Source organism: Micrasema longulum, unplaced genomic scaffold (assembly GCF_059751315.1).
Source record: "Micrasema longulum isolate JH-2025_06_02 unplaced genomic scaffold, ASM5975131v1 h1tg000185l, whole genome shotgun sequence".
Classification (NCBI taxonomy): domain Eukaryota; kingdom Metazoa; phylum Arthropoda; class Insecta; order Trichoptera; family Brachycentridae; genus Micrasema; species Micrasema longulum.
The window spans coordinates 628,560-650,336 of NW_028277390.1; the positions used below are offsets into that span (position 1 = coordinate 628,560).

General features: G+C 36.6%; 2 protein-coding genes across 5 annotated transcripts; one reads left to right on the top strand and one right to left on the bottom strand.

The window, feature by feature from the left end:
* Window positions 1-53: 53 nt before the first annotated feature.
* Window positions 54-7,678, top strand: RnrS (ribonucleoside-diphosphate reductase subunit M2). The gene is made up of 3 exons (XM_088243117.1): window positions 54-696; window positions 779-1,254; window positions 6,925-7,678. Exons 1-3 carry the CDS (start codon window positions 634-636, stop codon window positions 7,523-7,525), a joined length of 1,140 nt encoding a protein of 379 aa, XP_088099243.1. The 5' UTR covers window positions 54-633; the 3' UTR covers window positions 7,526-7,678.
* A 3,798-nt stretch (window positions 7,679-11,476) lies between these two features.
* Window positions 11,477-17,450, bottom strand: LOC148283870 (uncharacterized). 4 transcript variants are annotated; one of them, XM_088243115.1, is made up of 8 exons: window positions 16,976-17,448; window positions 16,689-16,820; window positions 16,472-16,604; window positions 16,248-16,302; window positions 16,019-16,151; window positions 13,870-14,100; window positions 13,612-13,786; window positions 11,477-11,904 (listed from the first exon to the last, which is right to left on the bottom strand). In XM_088243115.1, exons 1-7 carry the CDS (start codon window positions 17,090-17,092, stop codon window positions 13,640-13,642), a joined length of 948 nt encoding a protein of 315 aa, XP_088099241.1. In that variant the 5' UTR covers window positions 17,093-17,448; the 3' UTR covers window positions 11,477-11,904; window positions 13,612-13,639. The 4 variants fall into 4 exon arrangements, with proteins under 4 accessions (XP_088099241.1, XP_088099238.1, XP_088099239.1 ...); XM_088243112.1 differs by lacking the exon at window positions 11,477-11,904 and adding an exon at window positions 13,076-13,560 and having other exon boundaries at window positions 13,644-13,786; window positions 16,976-17,450; XM_088243113.1 differs by lacking the exon at window positions 11,477-11,904 and adding an exon at window positions 13,076-13,560 and having other exon boundaries at window positions 13,644-13,786; window positions 17,256-17,445.
* Window positions 17,451-21,777: the final 4,327 nt, after the last annotated feature.

A 21,777-nucleotide genomic window follows, 5' to 3' on the forward strand; every position in this document is an offset into this window, starting at 1 on the left:
ACTCTATATGTGTATAGTCTCTGGTTGACTCGACCAATCCAATTCTGTCTTCTGATTGGTCAATTAACATCTTCGTTTTTGGCGGTTATTATTTTATTTACATAAGATTCACATAATTTTTTGTATCATCAAATTAGAAAAAACAGTTTTCACTATATGAAATCACTCTTTAATGTATTGACCTCGGAACTTTTGTCAATACAATTATTGAAAATAAGATTTTATCTACTTGTACTACTATTGGTCCTTTATATTATTTTATCTGTGATTTCGTGTTTTATCTTGTCCTTGACCACATTTGCGCGGCAAAATTCACTGACGTCCATTGTTTACTGAGTTTACTCCCTGCGAGTTTAATTTGTGCTCCCTGCTGCCGTGTGCCGCGTGCGTATCGTCTCGATACTCGATAATATTAAAATTATATATACAATAGGTCATACTTATCCGTTCCGTTTTCTTTAAAGTGAAGAGGAGTTAAGAAGTTAATAGTCAGAATTGTGTTATGAAATTCGTTGAATTATTCAATTGTGGAAACGTAACAAATTTATCGAAGCCGCATTACATAGAAAGAAAAATTACCGTTATACTTGGTTACATTTGTTGTTTAATAGTGTTTTATCGATAAATTGGAAAATGTCCACCCGCTTAACCGGTAAAGAAAATCTGTCTACCGATTTTAGTGGAATACATTTGAAGGTAAAGCGTCGAGGTGATTTATGTTTACTATTTCCAGTCCCAGTAAAGCAGTAGGTAACGGTGTTGTATGACCATGTTTCAGTCCCCGAAGAAAGCGGGCGGCGTGCTGCAGGACGCCAACGCCGGCGACTCGCCGACAGGCGACCCGGCGGCGGACATCACTCAGGGGGCCGTGAGCGGGTTCGACCCGCAGCTGGAGCCTCTGCTGCGCGACAACCCGCGCCGGTTCGTGGTGTTCCCGATCCAGTACCCCGACATCTGGCGCATGTACAAGAAGGCGGAGGCGTCCTTCTGGACCGTGGAAGAGGTAGACCTGTCCAAGGACATGGCCGACTGGGAGCTGCTGAAGGATGGCGAACGCCACTTCATTTCGCACGTGCTCGCCTTCTTTGCGGCCTCCGATGGCATCGTAAATGAGAACTTGGTGGAACGCTTCTCCCAGGAAGTGCAGGTCACTGAGGCCCGCTGCTTCTACGGTTTTCAAGTTGCCATGGAGAATGTTCACTCCGAGATGTATTCCCTGCTGATCGAAACCTATATCAGGAACACCAAGGAAAGGTTTGTTGCATTTTTACTTGCTTAAAAGTTCACATTTCTCATTTTATGGCGCTCTTGTTATGCCAATTACTGCAGTTAATCCTCTCTCTCTGCAATGTAATGTATTTATTAGATAGTTGTACAAATAAAATTTGAACACCTAATTATACCTTAACTATCGAACAATATATTATACATAAATATGATTTTAAAAACAAAACATTGTTGTGAAATCCAGACGCTTCATGATGACACTCTATCTACCTATATTTATGTTTGTTTTTAACAAAAATCATCGCCATCCCATGAAACGATGCGATAGACCCAGCATCCCTAATATCTTTTGGCAACTCATTAAACATCTTAATAAGTCCTCTATGATACAGATTGTTTTGAGTTGCCTGGATTCTTGTTTTGGGGAGTCTGAAACCTTCACCCCTCCTCGTAGGATAGTGATGAATTTCGTTATTACGCTGAACATCAGAAAACATGTATTCGGGCAATAATTTATTCTTTAATTTAAACGTTAACACTAAGATATTTCAAATTACTCTGCTTTACCGAAAGCATGTTCAGTACCATCAAGATATTATGTTAAATGTTTGTACATCTTCCACATCTCGATATTGTCCTCATTCGGGCATTCTTTATGTTTACCACTGATCAGCTCTTCAGCTGTGATCTACAACTTTTTTGGGTCATTTTTACGAGTTAATAATTTATTCTTGTAATGATGATTTTTTGAAGCTTAATTTATTTGCTATATGCATTTCTATATTTTTTGTATATTTCCCATTCTTCATCTAATTGCATAATTTGAGCGACTGTATGAGTAATCTCTCTGTTTCTGAAGTTTACACAAGGGTTGTGTATACCATTTGTTAGTATTCTCAAATATAGTTTTTTTTTTTAGTTAGGCAGGTTGATATTGTCAATTACTCTTATCATATTGTCCACAAATCCATCTGCTCTATCATTTACTCCACATATATAGATGTTTCATTATTCCTATGTCCTTTTTGGAGTTCTATTCATATTTTTTCTTTGTTGTAATTTTGTTTCTCCCAAGAAAAAATCTCCCCATCTTTAGTAGGTTTAGAATATCCATATTTAATAGTAGTGACTGAAGTCTCACGATCGGATATTTTCAGTTCATGTGCGATTAAGACTCTCGCCTCGCCCTTAGTGTTCCGATTCCCAGTGAGATCACGATAATTACATGGGATTTCCTCAATTCTGGGTGTTCTGTGTTCACTACTGTAAATTTATAAACTGTCTCGGTCTGTTACGGTGTTAAAACAAACTGTTTACCCAGTCCTGCCGTAAATACTATATTTTTTGTAGATGTTTTCTTTATTCATAAAATATATCTGTTAAGCATAATGTTATTCCATACTGTTTATTAGATACATATTTATTAGACCTACATATTGTCTTGTTATACCATGGAACACTCTGATTTTAACTTTGTACTGTCACGTGAATGCCCTCTTGGTGTATATAATTAATAAATAAATGCATCAGATCCAATACCAGAAATATAAGACTCGAAAGCTGCATCCATCTTTTGTTTTACAATTGTTTGAAGATCACTGAATAGAGTGTAATAATATGAATTACCAGATGGCTTAAATTTTTTCAATATCACTAATAATATATCGAGAGAACCACTTCGGATATATTTATCCCGTCTATCCCGTCCCGGAAATCCCATCTAATTATAGATAGTCGTGATCCAAATTCAAAAACTTATCGTAGATAGTGGTGTGTTTAGACTGCTACTTAGCGATATCAGCTATTACCAATATCACCATGTCAAGATTCTAGGATCGCTACCTGTTGCCAGATACTAGTCTGGTAACCAGACTCTGGTTCTTGGTCCTCGTATCTCGTACTATGTGCCTATGCCCCTATGCGGTGTGCTGTACACGAAAGTATTTAAAAATTTGACTAAGATACCTACATACATAATTAAGATTAACAAAATATGTATGTAGGTAAAATTTAAAAAAACAAGTCGAATGTGTGGCACATTTATTTTTAAAAAAAAATCATATTTACATTAAAAAACATAAATTTTTGGACTCTACTCGACCCAAACCTTGTTCTCTGGTGCCTTAGAGAACATGCGTTCACACGGTACTGATGTAGTCAAGACAGTCGGCTTTAAACACTCAAGCCAAGGTTGGGTACACAAATCGGTGGTTGCACCACCACTCCATCCTTTCTATCTAACATTTTATCATCTAGATATTTTTTCATTTCTGCAATGGCGTTGGCTTGGGGTGAAATGATATGTTGCACCTCATTAATTATAAAATCTATGTCATCCCATATTGACAAACTGTCGGGGTTAACTTGGGCTGGTGGTGGATCATCCGGGTCTCCCGTACGAATTGATCGATTCATTTCAGCTGTAGCAAGCTCGTCCAGCTTCTTTAATCCACGGCTTATTTCACTAATACAAATCAGTACAGTTTTATGGAGTGCTGATTTTTGTGGTATTTTTATGTCGTAAATATTTAATAATGTTTTATTAAATACTATGGCCATACTTGTGGTGACCTATTTTTCCCCGCTCATCTCTTTAGTGACCTCCAACATCAGTTTAAATATTGTGCACAAGTCTTTGCAGATTTCCCACTCTTCAGTTGATAAAACCAGAAGCCCTTTAACAATTATCCCCATGGTGCTTCGGATTGCTTCTTGTAACAGCACAAACCTCTCCAACATCAAGAACGTGGAATACCACCTTGTGGCGACATCCATTGGATTGGATACACCGCTTTGCACTTGATATCGCAATAACTGTTCCGTGGATATGGTACTTCCTTTAAAGTGGTTGATGATGGTTTTCACCTTTTCTTAAATATTTTGAACTTCAAGCGGACCTTGGGAATTATCCTCTTTATTTTTGTTATTAAGTGTATCTGATAGTAAAATTAATAATGACTAATGAGTTAGTATATTGTACGTATTACAGCTTCATACGAGTATCATGGTATAATGATCTCTCGACGTATCATAGTATTTGTACCTGTGACTGATATACTAGGAACACCTCTAATCGTAGAGAGTGGAAATCACCTTTAACTCATGTGTGGCTATGAGGTAACAGGTCTACATCGCGTTAAAAACATGAAATAACTCTTATTTTTACTTGTTCTTTTTTAAATATCCAATTTCTATTTTTTGTAATCCTTACGTGAAATATTTCACACCAAAATGAGGAAACGGTTTTTTAATAAATTTACAGGCTTTCTCTATAAAAAATATTTCCCTATTATGAGTCAATTTTATATTAATTAATGTAAGAGATGGCAATGTTACACAAAAAAGCACGAAAGAGCACAAGCATACAGTATATCAGAAGAACGACAGGGACACTACTCACTAGGCGGAGCTTGAGTGAAAGAGAAAACAAAACCGAGAGCCCCCTCCAGTATTATTTCACTTGTGAGAAAGAAATAACATAGTGTGTACGTGCCCTCAAAATTTACTCACTTCTCCACTCCCAAAAAATCTGAGTTTTTTTGAAAAATAAAACATCCTACTGCATGAGTCTATTTTTGGCAAGTTGTCAGACTGACCATGAACAAATGCTTTTTCCATTTTTGAAAAACAAAGTAGGTACTTGTTATCACTAGAGCTAGCGAGGGGCAAATGGCAACGCAGGCACATACAGCTCGCCAGTCGTTTTATGTCCTGTGACGTCACATGCTTATCGGCCGGCTGGCTAGACTTATAAAATATCAAAATTTTTACAGCTTATATCTTCGGTACTATTCGGTTTTTTCGAAAAATTATTTTCTTTTTTTAATTTTTTTTATTTGCACCACAACAGGCCAGGAGGCCCAATTACAGTGGTGAATTACATCACAGAAAACCCAGGCTTGAGAAAAATCACATTTTAATTTTTGTGTTCTCACCGGGAATCGAACCCGGAACCTTCCGTGCGTGAGTCAAGCGTTTTGACCACTACACCACGGAGGTTCTTTCCTCAAGATGCTCTAATTAATATGATAAATTTATAAATAATACGAAATTTCTTAGTAGGAGACAACCTCATTCCACATAATTTATCATGTCTCGAAATTTGAATAAATAAGAAATTAACAGCAATTTAACGAGAGAGGTTGAAACTGTTTCACAGCAAATTTATAATATTTTTACTCTATTTTCATAGAAAATTTGAAAACTGCTTAAAAGTTTTTGAAGTAATTCATAAACAGGCCTTTGACAGAACTTTTACAGAAAAAGTGATTTGTAATGACATTTAACTGTTTTTTTTTAAGTCTATGTATATTTTTTGAAGTTACAACAAAGTGATTTATGTTATATATGTAGAATGTTATAATCTTACGTAAAAGTTATTTAATTCAAAATGTTATTTTTTTTGTTCGTAGCTAGTTTTTAAAAATATGTTTATGTTGTCATTGCTGTGTAGGTGTAATTATGATTTGATTATTTTACTTATTACGTACTTTTATTTTATTTCTTATTAATTTTTTTGGTTCTATTTAAATTTTGCAATAAGAATATGTTTGTCAACGTTTTTACTCATCTTAATAAAATCCGGTGTTATGAGTTAATATTATTTATTTATTTTATTTTATTCCAGTAAAATGGCTACATAGTGCAGAGCCAATTCTACCATATAAACATGAACATAATTATAAATAAAACCATAATCATTAATATAAATATAAACATAAATATAACAATAAACATAAATCTAAACATAAATATAACTATAAACATAAATCTAAACATAAAATAAAAATTTATATTTGCTGCACTTATGGTGGTCTTAGCATATCCTGCCATCGCTCAAACAACGGTAAATAGATCCACCCTGCAGTGGCTTGGAGAATTTCATTATTAGAGCTTTTCAGGCGTTCCCATAGGCTCCAGGCTCTTTGGCAAAGTAGGGCAGCGAAGGTGTTTATTCGTTCAGCTGCAAACATTTCAGAGGTACTGCAGTACCTAGGCAATCCGAATAATTGTCTGTATGAATTATTATACGTGACCCTTAATTTATTCCACGCTGCTTGCGTATAATTGTTCTATAGTTCCGCTGTATACATGGACGTCAAATACGAAGTAAAGATGATTTTCTTCACTTCGTTACTGCATTGAAAGAAGCGTCTCGCTAGCATAGAGGCCCTGACATTGATGGCTCTTGTCTGTCTTTCTATGTCCTGATCATCTTTACAATCATCAGTCAGTATGTGCCCTAGATATTTGACTGTTGCAGTTACCGTTAAACTGTTGTTGTCTAGGAATACAGGTGGTGATGGGTGCACGAACTCAGAAAGTGACATCTTGTGTTTAAATATAAGTACGGCAGATTTTTGCATTGTATACAATGATATATCATATTGTGGTCAATATTAAAGCAAAGCATACTTTATAGTCTCCCGGTTGCCCTCATAATAAGAGTGTACGTGTGTGCGCTTATCCTTCACTGTATGAGTGCATCTGTGTACACGTGTTAAGACATCCGAAGCAATATGAAGTTTGCGTACGCTGCTTGCTGATTGGCTGACCGAGACACGAACATGAAACCAGTGGTCTAGTGGATCATCTTTATTTATTCCTTTCTCTAAAGAGGTTCTCTGTTTTTATTCTAAGCGTATTTTTTCTTTTTTATATTGTTAATTAGTAATGTAACGATACGCTTCTCCGCAGGGAGTTCCTGTTCAACGCCATCGAGACTCTGCCCTGCGTGAAGAAGAAAGCCGAGTGGGCGCTGCGCTGGATCGGAAGCGAGTCGGCTTCTTTCGGGGAACGCATCGTGGCCTTCGCTGCCGTGGAAGGCATCTTCTTCTCGGGCAGCTTCGCGTCCATCTTTTGGCTGAAGAAGCGTGGCCTCATGCCCGGGCTGACCTTCAGCAACGAGCTCATCTCCCGAGACGAAGGTTTGCACTGCGACTTTGCCTGCCTCATGTTCAAGCACCTGGTGCAGAAGCCGAGTGCGGAGCGGGTGCTGGGTATCGTGCGCGACGCCGTGACTATTGAGCAGGAGTTCCTGACAGACGCGCTGCCCGTACGTCTGCTGGGGATGAACTGCGAGCTCATGGCGCAGTATATCGAGTTTGTGGCCGATCGCTTGCTGTTGGACTTGGGCTGCGCTCGCCACTACGGCTCCAAGAATCCTTTCAGCTTCATGGACATGATATCCCTAGAGGGCAAGACCAACTTCTTCGAGAAGAAGGTCGGGGAGTATCAGAAATGGGGAGTGATGGCTAGTCGAACTGACAATGTCTTCACTCTGGATGCTGACTTTTGATAACACTGTGACTTAGTTTTTACTGACAATTATCTTGTGTAATATTCATATTATTATAATATAACAATATATATTGACTTTATGCTGCAAAATGACCTTGTAAAAATTGTGATTATTAATAAATGTTAAGAATAAACTTATTATTGTATATTATAATTCTGTCTTTATTTTTTACAAGAGCTTCCATTGGAACTGACCCTTGGTAAGCTACAAAGCTAAAAGAACAAAAGAAGCAGTTGTTCCTTGTGGTCGATCTAAACATTTACTTCATAATATAGGCTTTATTTTTTTAAACTCATTTATTCGTTCGCAACAAAACATAAACCGTCACGCCATTTCCCCATACGTGTAGGTAGAGAGGATAGAACGCCACACCACTCTTGTCTGCTTACATATAATGTATGAATGTAAAGGAAATAGGTGTACAGCTTATAATAAATTAGTTATAATAAATAATTGTTTTCTAATAAATAAAAAGAAACATGTATTATCTCGTGTTCAGTGATGCATAGGGCACTGCATTGGTAATACAATTACAGTGCAAGTTTTATTATTATTGTTGTTACATAGGAGTTAGGTGATCATTCTTGAATTTCAGGTGCTAATCAAAAACATGTAAAACCCCCGAAAAGGGGGATCGAGTGCAGATAAGACCGGAGATGAGTGTTGTAGTCCTCGAGGTTCCAGGTTTTAATTTCCGGCAGATTGGCAATGAAATAAAGATTTTTAATGGTCATTCTAGACTGCGGTATTTAATTATACTTAAACTGGCACCTAAATTTATTTTCAAATAACTATTTGAGTTCTTATTATTTTCCCAAATCTTAAAATTTTTAAGATCATTTCCTAAAAGTCGTAAAAAACTTGCGCTGGAAAAGTGGAAATCAGGTTGTGGTTTGGTGGAATTTGAACCATTAATAATTTAATGCATTATTTCATTGTATTTTTTTTACCTTATGCGGCTTTTTTGTTAGTTGATGTACCAATGTGTATATTGCACAAACCAATCCATACACACTCTTAACATATGCAAGGTAATATTCTACTCTGTATACGGGGTGTTCTTTAAACCCTGTCACACCCAAAACCACGATGATCAGTATGAGCAAGAAGACATATTGGCAAATGAAAATAAATTTTTGAACAAATAAAATTTACAAAAACGAAATATAAAAAAAAACAAATGGTTGCTTATTTCTGCAGGGGAGAAACGAGGAAGGGGAGGGGGGAGTCTGATACACAGTCAACAGTGCGGCCGCGCCCCCCTCGCTTCTCCCCTACAGAAGTAAGCAACCATTTGTTTCTCCGAATATTTAAAAAAAAAAATTTTCTTCATTCTAAATTATTTTTTTAAATGTGCTAATATGTCTTCTTGCCCATACTGATTATTATGGTTTCGGATAAGACGGGTTTTAAAGAACACCTGTATATTTTAAATACATTATACTCGTATTATATTCATTTTCTTTATTTTTTTTAAATAAAATGGCTTTGCATAGTAAATTGTATGCTTTTGCCAATGTCATGTTGAATTATTTTATAAACAAACTGGTTCGCAGTACGCAACCAGCAACCAGGCCCAACCGTCGGGTCTGCAAGCAACATAAACATAGGTAAGTCTGACAGTTCCAAGAAAGTTCTCGCCTTTCTCGATTCAAAACTAAAAAGGAGAATCCCTCCACCAAACGATCAACCTCCACCCACACTCATGCTACTGTCACCGATCCAACAACAGGCCCCAGTCGAGCACTACAAATCGATTCCGTTATTTTTAAAAAATTTAAGCAAAAGGTTGCATATGGATTCCTGTTCGCTAAGATGAGTTGGATATTTGTAGGAAGATTTGTGGGGCCAAAGTCTTATAAAAGGAAGGCATTTGGTCATTTATTGGGCAAGCAAAGAATAAGTGGTTGAGATCTTCTTCAAAACGATAAACCCAAATGGGGGAGACTAACTCTCGCAAGGTGAGTCCTTGTACAGCAATGCCCTATCCTCATTCGACAAATGGTGGATGTATCTTTTTTGTTCAGCAAATTTTTTTTAAACCATATACGTGATGGGATATAAGGTTGAATGAGAGCGTAATGTTTTTTTTTGAAATTTTAGAGGAGTTCCATTTACCGGGCCAGCTAGAAGGCATATCAATATTTGGGATTATCATAAGATCGTCGGCTGGGTAGTTCGAGTAATTTGTACTTCCATTTAATACAGCTCCTTAAGTTAAAGAATCAGCTTTTTCATTACCTGGAATACCATGATGGCTCGGAATCCAGGCTAGGGAAACCTGAAGATTTTTTTGTTTCAGTTAGTATAATTTTTCGCGAATTTGTAATAAAATTTTGGATTAGGCTTGTTTGAAGGGATTGCTACTAAATTTTTCAAGTGAGCTTAAGGAGTCAGATAAAATGAGGCATTAAAAAAATTTTTTGATCAAAATATAGGAAAGAGTTTCTCTTAAAGCCAAGCATTCCGCCGTGAAAACTGATGAAGGCTGAGGAAGTTTGAATCGAGCACAGTGACCGTCATCGTGACTGTAAAAAGAAGCTCCTGAAAAGTCAGATATTTCAAATTTGGACCCGTCTGTGAAGAATAATGACCAGTCTTTCCATTTTGATTCAATTATAGAGTTGAAAAGGAAGATTGGGTTAGGGGATTTATTCCCTACACCGATATAAGTTATAATATTTGGTGAAAGTAAGGGAAATTATGAAGGGAGGGGGAGGAATAGTGGAATATTTCTGGGATAAATTTTGACAGTTTTTCAAAACTTTTGGTGAGTACTGGATAAGGCCTATTTTGTAAAGAATGGTTGGATGAAAAAGAATTTAATAATTTCTTAGATGCCGAGCGAGTTGGATGATTTTCAATTGCTAAACATTTAATGATATATCTGTCTTATTATGTTATTTTCTAATATGACATGATATTATTACTGTTAATTGTATTGCCATGTCCTGGTACAAGTATGTCAGCGCATTTAACATTAAACTTTTTTTCTAGAGTTCTAATTGTTATTCTCTACAGAACTATCTGATTTTAATAAAAAATGTTTCTTAAAATATTTTGTACATTGGTGTGGGGAGGAGGCTTTATAATAATTGGGCGGGGCAATAGGAAAAATAGCTGACATTTAGCATGCAGTAGGCGCATGGTGCACTAAATAATCTAAATATGGGCATTTCGTTTTTTTCATAAAAATGGCAACAACAGTTACCGTTTCACAAATTAAATGTTTCGTGAAGACATTTAAAAAATAACAGTTTAGTGCAGCTCTTGAATGGTAGGTAAACTCGATGACCATTAAAGCACAAGGCCGACAAAATTAAGAAACAAAATATTACTCATTTTCTAAAATATTTTTTTTATTATTATTTAATATATTTTATAGAAACCTTATTTTATGGAATGACATAATTATTTTTTAGCTTAAAACTTTTATCAAATGCAAATAGAGACTTTTAAATTCACAAGATGTCATTTTATTTATACCTATAATGTTTTCATTCAGATTATATTATGTGTATAAATTTATGTAAGTAAATATTTTTTTTTTTTTTTTATAAATTACCCACGTTAAATGATTAATATTGTATAAATAAGAAATTGTCTATTGTAAGCATTTGAAACACGTGTAAATTGGGCGGGATTTTTTTCTTGCATCCTTTATGGGACCTTACACTAAAATTAAGCCACTTAGTCAACTAAGCATTCCTTTTATACAATCGGCATTTTAAAGAAATTGTGCACTTAAGTGTCTCATTACTGTGTGTGAATTCCAATAATATTGTATGAAGTTGGAATGGATGGTCAAAAACGTAAAAATGAACACCCTAGTAATATTTTTAAACAGGTTTCTTTGAAATGCAATTGTTTTTTAACGGTGTAGACTTACAGTTTATTTAAAATAGTGAAGTTCTCCCGTTCTTTTAAAATGTCTTAAAGGTCTGGTTATTTTTTATTTTCTTTTATTCAGGAAACATACAGACTTAACTCTAATGGACCAGTGAAGTTTTCATATTATATTGTAATTATAAATAAATATCTAAGGTTATCAATGAACTTTTTTTTTAAATGTTATGAAACTGTTTTAGTTTAATTAGCTTCTCTGTTGTGGAAACACCTTCTGTTATTGGTGTTAATTGTTAATGTAGCCAGTATCGATGTTATATCAGGTGTACCTCAGGGTGCCCATCTGGCGCCCCTTCTTTTTAATTTGTTTATTAACGATGTAGCAAATATATTCTCCTTTACTCATTTTTGGCTCATTAAACTGTAATTGGACGTCAGTAAAATTCTTAAAATAATTCAAAATACAAATGACTGTTTGCTCATTGTAGTCAGGTATTGTTTCTTTTAATATGTGGTGCAAAGCCAGCAACCTAGAATTAAATATTAAAAAATGTAAAATGATGTATTTTTATACAGTTAAAAAACTATCTCCTTTGATTACAAAATCGAAAATAACAATTTAGATGTAGTCAAGTCTACTAAGGACCTCGGAGTTATCATGGACTGTAAACATTCCTTTAATAAACATATTGATACTATGGTCAATAAGTCATTAAAACTCTTAGGTTTTGTTAGCAGGACATTTAGTGATTTGACTAATATGTTCACAGTTTAAGCATTCTATTGCTCACTAGTCCGTCCTCTTTTAAAATTTGCCTGCGTGATCTGGTCTCCCTTCTATGCAGGCTAGATAAATCATATTGAACTGGCGCAACATCATCTGCTAAGAAAAGTAGCACGGATGATTGGCCTCAAGAGGGAAGACTACGCTTACGGAGAAATGGAGTCAATGTTAAAAATCTCAAGTCTACAAAAAACGTAGAAATAACATTGACTCTATATTTGTTTAATTTGCTAAATGGCTTAATAAGGACGACTGTACATTCCTTACAGCCAACTAACAAGTATTCTGACTTGGCCAGTTTTCGTTGTATGCTCACAATATAAAGGCCATCTATGTTAAAAATAAAATACACATACAAGTAAATAAGCGTAGTATAGTTAGCTAATAGTTTGCCATGTTCTGGAATTGAAAAGGTTATTTCGAAAACAACTAAGGATTAAAATCAACAAAAAACATTATTTATTTATTGTGTGCAGAGAATTGGCAGAATTCCATTTTACATTTTCAAACTTCTTTGAAAATGTCCTAACAAGACAAACGCGTCACAATATACCCTCTTGTATATTAAAAAAAATAAAGTAGAATTTAAATCCAATAAACGTGTTTTATTTTGTGTGATACGAATTGTTACAAACTAGTTTTACTTGCGCGTACTTATTTTGCACCAATTATGGTTTTAATGGATACTAACAAAAATTCACTTTGGTGAAATAATCTATTAAATTTTAAATCAGGCTCCAGGCGTATTTTATGCATGCGTGAGAGCCTTCTATAACCTCATATTGTGGTAAAAAATCATATTTAAAACAGGTAAATTAAATAGCAGTGAATACAATATATATTAAATTATTGTTTCATTTTAGAGGCCCCCCTGGTGTTATTTATTTGGTATTACACAAATAAAGCAAAAGGTCATCTTTGTTGTATGATTTCTTCCAATTTTATTTCATAATTTAACCCCATTACGCTAGGGAACGCTAATGCAACACAATAATTGTCGAAAAAACTCTCCCACAAATCGGCTAAGAATGTGATTTCTCTTATAGCATCACTATACTAAACTATTGGTTGTCATAAAAAGTTGGCTCCATCATTATCAATTTTCTTTAAAGTGGAGGGGCCCTCAGGTGTCAGAGTGGTGTGAGGCCAGTGAGAGGGCAGCCCGACTCCGACCTCGGCCGGAGAGGAGTGGAGAGCGCGCAGGTGACTCCGACGCTCCTTGCCGGACACGAAGGTGGCGGAGCAGCGGTCGCAAGAGAAGGGCTTTTCCCCCGTGTGGCTACGGTTGTGCACCGTAAGGTAGGAGCGAGTCTTGAATCTCTTGTCACATACTTTGCAAGCGAAAGGTCGAATATCTGAATGTGCTCCCATATGCTTCTGTAAATTAGCGTTGGTGTAAAACCTGTCAGCAGAAAATTAATTAAATTAAACAATGCGAAAATGGTTGACTAACCCAAAGTTAAATACGAGGAGGAGAAATATCACCTAAGAGGACATACAGAGCACACAAAGTTCTTAACTCCCGTATGGCGCAGCAGATGTAACTTGTACTGTGAAGGTTGACCGAAGCGTCGACCACAAGACTCGCACGAGTATGGCTTTTCTCCGCTGTGCTGGAGCAGGTGACTCTACAACCATAAAACAAATCAAGAATCGTCATTGGTGCACTGAATTCGACTCTAGTACTACTACTCCATGCACAAGCACTCACATTTAAGTTGGTTAACTGCACAAACTTCTTCCCACACTGGTGGCAAATGTACTTTTTTATCCCTGCGTGAGCTCGTTCATGGTTTTTTAAAACATTGAGATACGCAAAGGCTTTTCCACATGTTCTACATTTGTATTTCTTTTCTCCCGTATGAACTCGAAGATGGCTTTTCAAATTCTTTTCTGTGGTGAATTTTTTGTCACATTGGTTGCAGTTAATTGTGGAGTCTGGCTGTAATTATCAACAATCTATATTAATTAATAATTTGTTCGCCTCGTGGTGTAATGGTCAGCGCGTTTGCCTACCATGCAAAAGAGGTCTCGGGTTCGATTCCCGACATGGTTGATATGAAATATTTATTTAAAAGGGTGTTTTACACTGAAACTATTTCATAGTCCCCAGGCTGGCACCTGAGGCGTGAGATTGATCGTCTTACCTTCATGTAACAAAAATTATCAAGATACACTGCGAATGCTGTGCCCTATGCACGATTAGGTGCAGAAAGGGAATGATGATAATATTAATACATCATCATTATTATTCCCTTTCCGCACCTAATGGTGCATAGAGCACTGAATTGGTACACCAATTGCAGTGTATCTGATCATTTTTGTAACATGAAGGCAAGATGATCAGTCTTACGCTTCAGGAACCAGTCCTTTTATTATTGTATACCTTGCACTTTCCGCATTTGTTTCTGTTTTATATAATAAAATATTGAATTTATGTTTGAGTGCCCGAAGACAAATTGCTTGTAAAGCAGTTTATAGGGACTTAAATAATAAAGGTATTGCAGGGGTAGGCGCTCGAAGTGTTACCAACTTCACACTGCTGTAGCAACCAAATGACTAATGACAGTGCGCTCATGTTTTGACACATGTCAGTCTGTTATATTGTTAATAATTCTACCGAAGCATATTGTTTTACGTTAAAAAAAGTTATCGAAATGGAATTCAAACGTAACAGTGTTATTGCTCTGTATTTGGCTGGAAAATTGCAACCAGCCGTTATTAAGGAGCTACGACATTTACGAGGGTTGTCTGAAATGTTTTCGACCTCAAAATTTCGGCCATTTTCAACACGCATTTTTTTTTGACAGTCGTTAGAGTGAGTTTCCGTAAGTGTTTTTGTAAAAATGGGAAAAATCAAGTATTGAGCTGTTATTAAATATTTATTTTTGAAAAGCAATACACCTACGCAAATGAAAGACAAGTTGGAGAATGGGACAAAATACCATCAGCCCACATTCGTGCAGCGTGTGAAGCCTTCTTGGACAGACTCAATGCTTTTGTCTGCGCTAAAGGTGGCTACATTGAACAATAACATATTTTTACGATATACTGAAGTTTTTAATTTAAAAAAAATCAAAATAGACAAAATTACAGATTTTTTTATTTTGTAACACTTCGAATGCCGACCCCTGTATATATTTTTCCAAAAAAAAAAACTCTGTCAGCATGTTTTTTTTTTTTAAATAAAGACTTGCATGAAAAATATATAGGCATAGGTATATTTATATAAGTACACATTTTTTAATTAAAGCTAATATTTGCATTAATATAATTTACACAAATATTTCAATTTTGGGGATAAACGAGTTGTAAATAACCCACAATAAAAGATGGAAATGAAATCATGGTTAGTAAGATTTACATTAGTTTTTCAGATGTTATGAACTTATTTATAATACATAAATAAATACTAGTAACATAAGAATTGAGAGCAAAGAGTTGGATAAAAAACATTGATAGTTATTTCAATAGAAGTAGAGAACTATTTGAGAAGGAAATATGGAAGTCTAGGTATTCAGAGTTAATGGACCTGTCATTGGCTGGTCTGAGTAATCACACAAGATTCATATCTGTTGAAATATATATCGATACATGTCCTCCTTAGGAGGTAAAATCCGGTACTTGTCTACAAAGCTTTAGACATATTCCAAATATCATTGGTCAGTGTGCATTACCGCCAATCTACTAAATCAACTTTTCCCAGGCGAGAGTAAAAACTTTTTTAAAAATCAAATCTAACACATTATTGACTCAGTCCTGGGGTACTGTTCTTCTTCAGAAAGCGCTTTCAAAACTGTAGATTGGCGGTAATGCACGCCGACCGTCAATGTTTTAGTTAAATCTTATGTCAGAATTACCTTCATCCCAAAATGTTTCCTCATATGAGCTTCCAATTTCACATACTTGTAAAATGATTTGTCGCACTTTTGGCAATAAAGCATTGAACTAGAGTTAGTACGTCCGCTGTTCTTTTTCATTTGTTTTTTGCCTCTGAAAGAAAATTGAGAGATTAAAAAACAAAAATATTGAAACCACCACAATCGTAACTTTGCAGAAAATATCAAAATAAGTGTGAGTAATACTTACATATTTTGGCTTGGAACATCATCTTTAACATTACTGTGGGTAGAAATCGGTGAACCTAAAACAAAATGATTAAGCACTGTGACATAAAAACAGATGTTCATTTTCAGCTTCACTTCCTTATTATTATAATAATATAAATTTATTTTGGAATATGAATTTTAAAAAGACAGAAGTAAAAGTAATGTAAAGCAGCATGAAAACTGGTAATGTAACTACAAACTCACTTTTTGTAAGACTGTGGGACCGCTTATTAGATTCTGATATATCGTCTTGGAGGAGAAGATTATGTCTTGAAGCGATAAGACTTTCACACTTGTCACGGCTCTGCACCACTCTCTCTTCTTTTTGTTCGATGAGCTGCAAATTGTGTATAAAACCATTTTACAGACTCTTCAGCTGGCGTAATTTCGGATGGAAGTAAACGTCTACCGAGTACTGTACCTGAGGGTGCAAGAGATGCTGCTTCAAGAGAGCGTCCGAGCGAATACATTGTTGCTTGAAGTAATAGAGGCGGTTTAACAATTCCCAGCAGAGGGGACACAGCACCTTGGGGAGTCCGTCACACAGCGGGACCTGGAGAGAGAGCTCCGGTGATTACTTTAATTTGTTTTCACATCAATTCTTTATTCACTCATCTATCACACGGTGGCAGTGTGTTGCGCACCAGGCAAAAATTTTAGAATGCGTAAAGTAATAAACATATAACATCGTAACAATATTATTATTACCGATGTGCAATATGAAAAAACATCTTCAGGAATGTTTTGTAACTGTTCTTGACCGCACAAGCAAGCTCTACAAGTTTTGGTCAAATTTAAAAAGCCGTGGTATGAAGTATAATTCATGACTAGAGTGACTGTTTACACAGTAAACTTTAAAAAATATCCTCTGACTGTCTTGAACATCCACAAATTAATATAAAATTGGCCTGTGGTCTTGGCTAGCAATATATTTAAACGACACAAACAACATAAGGGGATTTTTTAATCCATAAAAAATGCAAAAGACCATTGGGAACGAGCAGCTACGATCGGTTTTGGAACGAAATAATTGGTTTCCTAAGAGCTTTATAGTCACCAAAAGCTTATTTACTGACAGGTGTATTTAACTTGTCACTTAGAAATTGTTTTAATTATTGAAATGAAAGGAGAAAATAGCAGAAAACATTCGTGTACGCACGAAATGTCACTTCTTCTTCTTCTTAGTATTTTATTGGCTTTTTTCACCCCTGACTGGGGTGTTCTAGCCAGTGTCAAGTTTGAGATTGACTTATTCAAATATTTACTCATTATCACGGGGGGTTAAATTGAATATGAGAAATAAAGTTTTTTTTATGGGGTTGTTCGTTATTTGGAGAGTGGCGATGAGAGAAAAATTAAGACGAGATTTGATTATCGCGGAGGAAGATTGTCTATGACTAACAAAAGGTGGTGGATGTGTTTGTCATTTGTCGTGTATTTTTCGCATTTTTAAATGTGATTTGTAGATAATAACGTATTAATTTAGTGTAATCCGTGTCGAAATCATTTTGTTTAGTGCTGTGAATAATTAATATAAGTATTAATTAGTTTATTTAATTTGTATGTTAGTTTATCCATAACCTTCCACTCAGGTAACAATACAATCAGGTATATTATTTTTGCCTTGCATATTTTACTGTTCTATTTTTTTTAAAGTTCTATTTGGTCTTATAAAAATGAATGAAATATAAAAACCTCCAGATCCTCCAGATGGGTCAAGTTCTGACTCATCTGGTGGCACAATGGATACTGTACCGGACGCCACTGCAATCGTAACTGTGGTCTCAAGGGCCAAAAAACAAAAGCTAATAAAACCAAGGAAGTAGAGTTCTGACTCAGGCCGCGTCCTTCCTCATAAATCTCCCAGCTCACGACCAATTGTTTCTGCAACCCCAACCACATCGCAGGATACAATCATAGTACCACAAACTCCCACACCTCCAAACAAAACACAATCCCGCATGTACAACGGAATGGACCGAGCTCCTTTCATCGTACATGTCACCAAATTCCAGGTAGATTGCGATGCCCCAACCAACCTTTACGACATTGACTTTGGTCGCTTCCTCTATAAGAATAATATCCGGACGGTCTGGAACGGAATTAAATCTGTCGGCCGTAACCGAGTGTCTGTGGAGTTTAAGACAGCGAACGAAGCCAATTCGTTTGTCAAATCAGAAATTTTGAAAACAGCGAAATATACCGCATTTGTACCTACTTTCCAGGTTACGAAACAGGGTGTAACCAAAAGTATTCCCTCACACTGGTCCGAACAGGACATAGTGGAGAATGCTGAGGTACCCCACGGGTTTGGTAAAGTAATAAAGGCCCAACGGCTGAATTATCGATCGAGAACAGGTGACGTAGTCGAATGGAAACCTTCCCGCACGGTTGTCCTGACTTTCGACTCCAAGGCACTCCCATCCCACATCTCAATGTTCAATGTCTCACTCCCCGTAGAGCTCTACGTGTTTCCGACTATCCAGTGCTACAAGTGCTGTAAGTTCGGGCACACACAAACTATCTGCAGATCTTCCGCACGCTGCTACAGATGTAGCTTCCCACATAATGGGGAGACCTGTACTGTAGCGGAGAATGCGCAAAAATGCCTAAACTGCTCTGGAAATCATTCAGCCATCAGCAAGATGTGCCCAGAACTGAAAAGGCAACAGAACATCAAGCATACAATGGCCGATAAAAGCATCTCGTATGTTAGGCTTCTAAGATGTTCGGAAGAGCAACGGTTTCGTATGCAGAAATCGCTTCCAAAGCGCCAATTCCCCAAAGACCCAAAGATCCTGTTAAACCTAACCCGTCAGTGTCTTTCCAGAAATCAGTGGAGAGGAAGTTGAAATCAGGAAAACTTCCTTTCAAATCCAATACTCCCAAACCTGATCCCTCCCTCCTATTTTCCCGAATGGATAGGTTTTTGCTAAAATGCTCCGTCTAAAAGAGTAACCTGCTCCTCAAAAAAGTAAAATCCCCCTCTGACAGTGTTACGTCATCATCTTTCTGGTCCCATAAACCGCTCCCTTTACTTGTCAACAGCTTTAATTTTTACAAATCTTTTGAATTTAACATTAACCCTAAAGACCTTCTTCCCCTTTATCGTTTTCCATTTAAAATTTCTATATACGCCCCAAATATTTAACTCACATTTGGAGTTGACAGCCACCTACATACAGGCCCGGTGTACATTCAACTGTATTCGGTCGTCAAGATAGAAAGGTTGGAGAATTATCCACACTGATGGATCTCGGTCAGATTCGCCAACCCACACGGGTGCGGCCATATATTGTGAAGACGACGACTTTCAAAAGTTGTACAAATTGCACAAGAATGCATCCGTATTTACAGTAGAATGTATCGCAATCCGAGAAGCTGTCAAATATGCTTTACGCTCACAATATAGCAAGTTTCTTATCCTGTCGGATTCCCTGAGTGCCTTACAAAAAATCAAATCCCCCCCATCGTCATATCCCGAGGACGAACTCTGCGTGGAAACTCGATTTCTTCTTTCTTTATCAGAGGCATCCAATAAAAGCATTTTTATGTCTTGGATTCCTAGCCACTGTGGTATTCCCGGCAACGAGAGGGTGGACGAGTTGGCAAAAGAGGCGGTCCATTCCGGGGATCCTGCCTATAGTAATTTCCTACCACTAGGTGATCTCCTCGTTATGACAAAGGAGAAGCAACTTTACACTTGGCAAGAATATTGGGTAGCCTCTTCCCAACCCAAGGGAAGACACCTTTTCCAATTGAAACCAAATGTAACAGAAAAACCTTGGTTCTCCAAAATGATTCTGAGCAAATTTGAGACATTTTCTAAATGCAGAATGCGCATTGGACATTGTTGCAATAGTTCTCATTTGTTTAGAATCCATGTCCGGGACTCTGCCATGTGCGAATGTCAGCTTGAGGAGGAAGATCTGAATCATGTTTTCTTTGGATGCCCCATAAATGATTGTTATCCTGAGTTCCTATCTGACCTCTCCAAAATCAGCGTCCCATTCCCCACTAATATTTTAACTCTCTTGTCACCACCCAATAAACTGATATTTAAAATTTTGTGTAAATTTGTAGTTATAAATGGAATTAAGTTGTAAATAAATTATATATTATGTAAAGTGTATGTAATATTAAATACTAACACACTTGTATGTATACTAACACACTTGTATGTATACTAACACATGTGTAAATATTTAAATAAGATATCTTAAACTTGACACTGGCTAGAACACCCCAGTTAGGGGTGAAAAAAGCCAAAAAAACTAAGAAGAAGAAGAAGAAGAAGAAGATTATCTCAGAGGTTGTAAAAAATACAAGTTCCGCGTTCGCGCGTATAAATAGACGGAAGCTGTCCCTCTCTCCGCTAACTGAGAGAAAGCGGGAACATCCGCAGAACGGAAACTTCCGATGGATTAAAAGATGGCGTTTTCCTGGTGCCTTTTTTTTGGATATGTGGTGTAGAAAGTTATTTGGCCATACAGGGTTACTTTGGCCCAAATCGGATTTTTTAAAAACTTTCCGCCCTGCGGTGTGAGCGTAATTTATGCTCATATTTCCTACTTATATCGATAAATGAGAGTCCTGTACTCGTTCTGGAATTATTTCTAATTGGTTGGTACAATGACAGTTTGTGACGAGTTTTAACAAGTTGTGGGTAAATTTTAGCCGTTGAAGCTCTTCAAACTTCAATACGGAACTCCATTTTTTGGTTAGTTTACATTGTATTAGTTATTTATTTGTAACAAGTAAGTAATTTTGAATACGTAATAGCAAAGAACGGGGCAATATCTTTAATATTTTTATCTAAAAACTAAGAAACAAAAAGTCAGTTTACTATAACCCGAAAAATGGGTTACTTTGCTCCTAGGGCCAAACTAACCTTTCCGTTTAGCTTTTGAACTAAATTTTAATAGTAATTGCTGTTTTCAATACAGTTACACCATGCCTACTGTATACCGACAAAAGCCTGGGTCCCGACGCTATAAAGACTACACAGATGCCCAATGACAGGAATGTTTACAGGCTAAACAAGAAATAAACAGCTTACACAACGGGCTGCTCATACTAAGTACGGAATTGGAATCCCGCGAAAGCTCACGTCTTTCACAGCAAATTTGATTATTTCCAGAAAGGTAGAAATCAGTGTTCGCGGTCATGCTGCGGTGGAGAGAAAGTTGAGCAAGGGACTGCCCCAGGGTTCTGTTCTGATCCCAATTCTCTTCAATATCTATACGCATGACATCAGCGACATTGTTCGTATGGAAGCAAGTTTGCTTCAGTACGCAGATGATTTTTTCGTGTATGCAACTGGGAAGGACCCAAAGAATCTAGAAAATAAAAGCATTTTTATGTCTTGGATCCCTAGCCGTTGTGGTATTCCCGGTAACGAGAGGGTGAACGAGTTGGCAAAGGAGTCGGTCCGTTCCGGGGATCCTGCCTATAGTAATTTCCTACCACTAAGTGATCTCCTCGTTATGACAAAGGAGAAGCAACTTCGC

Bases quoted from the DNA above. Each gene is read 5' to 3' on its own strand.
- LOC148283870 (XM_088243112.1), bottom strand. From the start codon at position 17,092: ATGAATTATACTTCATACCACGGCTTTTTAAATTTGACCAAAACTTGT. The intron at 14,101-16,018 runs GTAATTCTGACA...TGATAATTACAG, and splicing joins GGAAACATTTTGGGATGAAG to CCAGACTCCACAATTAACTG. The intron at 13,561-13,643 runs GTGATATTTCTC...TTCTGCTGACAG, and splicing joins TGCTCTGTATGTCCTCTTAG to GTTTTACACCAACGCTAATT.
- RnrS (XM_088243117.1), top strand. From the start codon at position 634: ATGTCCACCCGCTTAACCGGTAAAGAAAATCTGTCTACCGATTTTAGT. The intron at 697-778 runs GTAAAGCGTCGA...ACCATGTTTCAG, and splicing joins TTAGTGGAATACATTTGAAG to TCCCCGAAGAAAGCGGGCGG. The intron at 1,255-6,924 runs GTTTGTTGCATT...GCTTCTCCGCAG, and splicing joins ATCAGGAACACCAAGGAAAG to GGAGTTCCTGTTCAACGCCA.